Source organism: Hypomesus nipponensis, chromosome 12 (assembly GCF_054491055.1).
Source record: "Hypomesus nipponensis isolate SF chromosome 12, ASM5449105v1, whole genome shotgun sequence".
Classification (NCBI taxonomy): Eukaryota; Metazoa; Chordata; class Actinopteri; order Osmeriformes; family Osmeridae; genus Hypomesus; species Hypomesus nipponensis.
The window spans coordinates 1490509-1496050 of NC_140372.1; the positions used below are offsets into that span (position 1 = coordinate 1490509).

The following is a 5542-nucleotide window of genomic DNA, read 5'->3' on the forward strand; positions in this document are numbered from 1 at the left end:
GAACATGCCCCGGTGTGCTGTCGCTGCTCACAATAAAATCCTCTCTTTCTTGTCTTTGGTTTGGTGGGCTTTACAACACACAGTATCCACGTTTAAGACGATTGAATGTTACCATTGTTTCTTGAACCCCTGGAACACAGGCAGGGTCGTGCTGGTGCATATTATTAACAGTAAGAATGTCTTATTGACATTCAGCGGGGAGTGGAACTGGAAGACCATCCGTGCTTCAGACCAACATGCACAAGACTATGTATCAACCAATGAACGCGATATATATTTGGCATACATCAACACCCCTGGATGAACCCAAACGCGGAGGGGTGCGCCAACAAAGGCCCTATTCATTTCTAGGTTATGTAGTGACATGAATCGGGGTGAGTTTTTGGGGGCTATCTTTAGCTAGTGGGATTCTGTTTTAATGGCAGCCGCTTTCCAAGCGAATCCCCTGAGGACTGCTCAATTTGCCCTTGTTTTGGTTGCCACTTTCTCTTCCACTGTGGTTCACGGAGGTTGCCTGCGCTACGTTTCCGCTTGGAAGCATCCCCCAACCTTTGTGTGTTCCTCAGCAACCTCAGCACAGCATTGTTAAAGCTACTGGTTATTGAATATCGTAGGGTTTTAGACAACAGTCACACACTGCATAATGTCGTGGTCCATATACCGCATCAGAAGCATTCCCCAAAGGCCCACAAAAAACTGACATGCGCCTAGAAACCACCACTGAATTACAGCGGGACGGTAACAGCGTGAAGTGCCCTTGCAGCACGCTGATAATGATCTCACCCACTGAACAAGGTCCCAATAACCAGGCTACTGGAGCCGTGTCCTGCTGAAATGCGCAGGGAACCATTCACATAAACATATAGTCTGTGTGGTCGAACAACGCTATTCATATTTCCACTAACTATCACTGAAAGGCCTGCATAGTTGTGAGGACAAGGTTAAGTATGTGTACCCAACGATATCATGTTTAACGATCGATCGATCTATTTTCAAACACTAATTTATGGTTTTATATGTACAGGTATATATACATATGTATATATTCCCTCCACAAATAGAGAGACACTTATTGAATTTCTTTTGACTTGTATCTGTGTACTTTTATACGTTTAGATTGAATTAAAAATCAGCCAATTGGAACGGCTAGAAGGAGGTTCACGCGCCTGAAGCAATGCTGGCCAAACCTGTCAATCGCACCCCGGGTATCCAATCAGCGGGAGGCTCGTGCTCGACTTCCTCGTATTTGGGGGAAGAGACGTGGACGATGTGCGCACGCTTGGCACAGGGTAAACATTCGTGTGTCCTCGAGCTTTGAGGGAGGGACTGTTCGAACTGTCAGAAAGAGAAAGAGAGGAGAGAGAGAGGGAGAGAGAGAGAGGGAGAGAACGAACAAGCGAATGAGAGGAGAGGCTTGCAACCATCGCCGTGCACTGTAATAGTGGATTGTACTTCAACGGGAGTTAGCGGTTTGGCAGGTTTATATACATCAAACCAGAACAAAGAGAGAGGCTGTACAGTACCATAAAAGACACAGCGAAAGAAAAGAATAAAGCGGCAAAGACCAAATCTTAGCGGCTAAATTACAAAAGAACTAAGGAGCCTATGCAGCCTGTTTTCTTCTCTACAAAAGGAACATAAAACCGGACTTCATTTTTTTGTGGAGAATTTGCGCGATTTCTTCAACCACTAGAAGTTTGTTGTGTGCTTATGTTTTCACTGTTTGAATCTGAATTCTAAGATTTTGCGAGACGACCAAACTTCCTCGCCTGCACGTGGTGTCAAAGGGCTCTTGAAAACCTGGATTTTTATTCACTGATGCACATTAATTTCCAATAGAAATAGGCCTACATGAATGTTTTAAATACAAGATATACGGATTTTACTCATTTTGGCCAGCCTTTTGCATCTTTTCACTTTTGACGCTTATGTCAATGGTATTTGCCAAAAAAACAACCCAGACTTTTAAAGTTTGAATAATTCATGAGATACAATTGCTTGCTTGAAAAAAGTAACTGAAAAGGGAGGGGGGTAATCCACAAACATATTCATAAGGGTTAACGGAATGGCCACCGCGGCTTCCAATCCCTATTTACCCAGCAATAGCATCTTATCATCCGGCTCGATCGTGCATTCTGACTCCGGAGGCGGTGGCATGCAGCCGGGCAGCACTGCGGTGACCTCGGTGTCTGGGGGGTACCGGGGAGATCCCACCGTAAAAATGGTACAGAGTGACTTCATGCAGGGGGCAATGGCAGCGAGCAGCGGAGGACATATGCTCAGCCATGCCCACCAGTGGGTGACTTCTCTGCCGCACGCTGCGGCCGCCGCTGCTGCAGCCGCAGTAGCTGCAGCCGAAACCGGATCACCGTGGTCGTCGAGTCCCGTCGGTATGACCGGCAGCCCGCAGCAACAGGACGTGAAAAACAATTCCGGTAGAGACGATCTGCACACCGGCACCGCGTTGCACCACAGGCCTCAGCACCTCGGTCCCCACCAGACTCACGCGGGTGCTTGGGGGAGCTCCACCGCGTCTCATATCAACTCCTTATCCGGGGGGCAGCAGCAGCAGCAGTCTCTCATCTACTCCCAGCCCGGGGGCTTCACGGTCAACGGGATGCTGAGTCCGGGGAACCAGAACCTAGTGCACCCGGGCTTAGTGAGGGGAGACACCCCTGAGCTCGACCACAGCAGCCACCACCATCACCACCACCACCAGCACGCGCATCACCAGCAGCACCACGGGGGGCTAAACAACCACGACCCGCACTCCGACGAGGACACGCCGACCTCGGACGACCTGGAGCAGTTTGCCAAGCAGTTCAAACAGCGCCGGATCAAACTGGGCTTCACGCAAGCTGACGTGGGGTTAGCTCTGGGCACGCTCTACGGAAACGTTTTCTCCCAGACCACCATCTGCAGGTTTGAGGCTCTGCAGCTCAGCTTCAAGAACATGTGCAAGCTGAAGCCGCTGCTGAACAAGTGGCTGGAGGAGGCGGACTCGACCACGGGTAGCCCCACGAGCATCGACAAGATCGCCGCGCAGGGAAGAAAGCGGAAGAAGCGCACGTCCATTGAAGTGAGCGTAAAAGGAGCTTTAGAGAGCCACTTTCTAAAATGCCCCAAACCCTCGGCCCAAGAGATAACCTCTCTAGCGGACAACTTGCAGTTGGAGAAAGAAGTGGTTAGAGTGTGGTTTTGCAATAGGAGACAGAAAGAGAAAAGGATGACCCCCCCCGGAGTGCCCCAGACGCCGGAGGATGTGTACTCTCAGGTCGGCAATGTGAGTGCAGACACACCGCCCCCCTCCATGGACTGCAAAAGAATGTTCAGTGAAACATAGAGCAGCACACAAGACTAAAAATATTTTATTAGAAAATTGATAAACTGATAAAAACACAGACTATCGTCCAGATAGTCAAACCATTTTTGATACTGTGATTGTGAGGGAATATGAATAAGACTGCAAATGTGTTATATTTTCACCAGAAAAAAACAGCCCTCTTTTCCACCCCAAACGCACCGCTAACCTTCTTCCAGGCCCTTAAATGTTTTAACCTAAAAGGTTCCTTCTGTTCTTTCTTCCAGGGACATTTTTTAGTAGATTACTTAAAAGATGCAAGTTTAACTGGACTGAGTGAACCAAGCGACCAGCGGGTGACAACTACAAGTTCATTCCATCAGGTAATTTTGGCGCATTAACACCAACAAGAAATTCAAAGCAAGTATTAATATTTTTACATAGAGATTCCCCCGTTATCCTGTTTCTGATTTGCGAAAGACAAAAGAATCAGGCAATTGTATATTAAAACATGGGACGTCAAACTCAACAATAACAAAGGAAAAAACTGCATCAGCACCAACGAAGAAGAGTGGCATCCACGAAGCTTCCAACATATGTTTTTGTGGGGTGGACTGCATGGTTTGATTCTGACACAAAGAGGAAGTGAGATTTTTTCAGGCCCTCCACGACTAAATGATAAGATAAACAGAGGACTGGCCTCATCTGATCAGAAGGATCACATCTTCTTCAAATGGGTTGTTATTTAAGCGACTTAACACCGTGAATGGATTTTTTTTAAACATAGACATTTGAAAAGACTATCTTCTGCTGCACTTATTTGAATTTCTCCTCTGCGAAAATCTGTGGCCAAGTGTGAGTGAGTGCTGTGGATGTTACTATTATGCTGCCATTTCTAAGCAGTATTCTTTGGTAGGTTTTAATAAACAAGACTCTGTAAAGCCGGCAATATAGATCCATTAGATCAGAGGATGATCTGAGTTATTTACTTTATATTTTTCATCAAAATGACTTGTTTTAATATTTTATTCGTAATACATATGAATGATTCCAAATGGTAATTTATTTTTCCCCAGAACTTGTGTAAGATGTTTTTCTTTCCTGTTTTCGTTGTTGACCTTATATGTTTTGTTTAATTTTGTATTATTGTTTCTAAAGGAGCACAAATCAACATAAGCTGACATTGACAGTTGTTAGGTAATAAGGGTATATTTTGATGTGATAATTTGATTGTAATTTAATTTCAGTAGTGATTCCGTAAGAGCTGATTGAGAACAATAAATTTCTTAGAATGAAATTAAGTTATCCTGTGTTTTGAGATTTATATTTTATTGTATATTTGGCTGTTTTAATTATAGTTTATATTCGCCTTTTTCGCAATGGGAGGGAGGACACAGAGGAGAAATGGCGGATTGTTTTGTCCCGGCTATGGGCCCCCTATTGTCAGGCGACGTGGGACATTAGCTGAATAGTAGAACAAGAAAAACTCAGTAGAAAATGATTAAAAGGTGAATTAAGCAAAGAAGTTTGAAATGTAGGGTAAATATAGTTTAAGCACGTGAACCTGTGAACCTTCAAAAACGTTATTGAGATTATCGAAGAAGATATTTGATGACATATCCTGGGTTGTTTTTATTCTGAAATACGCAGTTAAACTACATTTATTTCCTCATCCAAACCGCCAACATAACCGTTAAACCATTACTTATTGATCGCGGATCAGTAACTGGAAGTAGTGAGTACTTCTCAGAACCGTCTTTAAGTTTGTTTACATGGCCTCAGCATTGTTCTGTTTCCCAGCCTCGCTCTCCAGCGGGAGACTCAGCAGCAGCCTTGGCTATAGACATGCTGCACGTGTGGGACAGTAGTGGATTTATAAACGCAGATTTACTGCCTTTATGATGGTGCACCAGGCCTTTAAGGGGTGTTTGTTGTGAGATATTTTCCTCCGACTTTAAAGGGAGAAAATAATTTTTTTAGAAAAGTAATAGGTTAGGCTATATTTTGTTGTCTACATCATTACATTTAACGTCAAATTAGTTTTTGAAACAAACTATAGCTTGCCGTTTTGTTTCTTTCAGATGGGCTGTTCTGTGTCCAGGCCTCAGTCGAAGGCAATTGTCATTCAATGACAATGGGCTTAGCCGGCATAACATTATAACCCGCTCACGTTCACGTAGACGAGCAAACAAACAAGAAATGGAAATTGTAGTTTTTCCTTTTTGGTCGGTTTAGCCTGCA

The 5542-nt window shown here is 44.6% G+C and overlaps 1 protein-coding gene across 1 annotated transcript; it reads left to right on the top strand.

Moving 5' to 3' along the window:
- Window positions 1–1470: 1470 nt before the first annotated feature.
- Window positions 1471–4569, top strand: pou3f3b (POU class 3 homeobox 3b). Its single transcript, XM_084667853.1, has 2 exons — window positions 1471–3283; window positions 3589–4569. Exons 1-2 carry the CDS (start codon window positions 2066–2068, stop codon window positions 3700–3702), a joined length of 1332 nt encoding a protein of 443 aa, XP_084523979.1. The 5' UTR covers window positions 1471–2065; the 3' UTR covers window positions 3703–4569.
- Window positions 4570–5542: the final 973 nt, after the last annotated feature.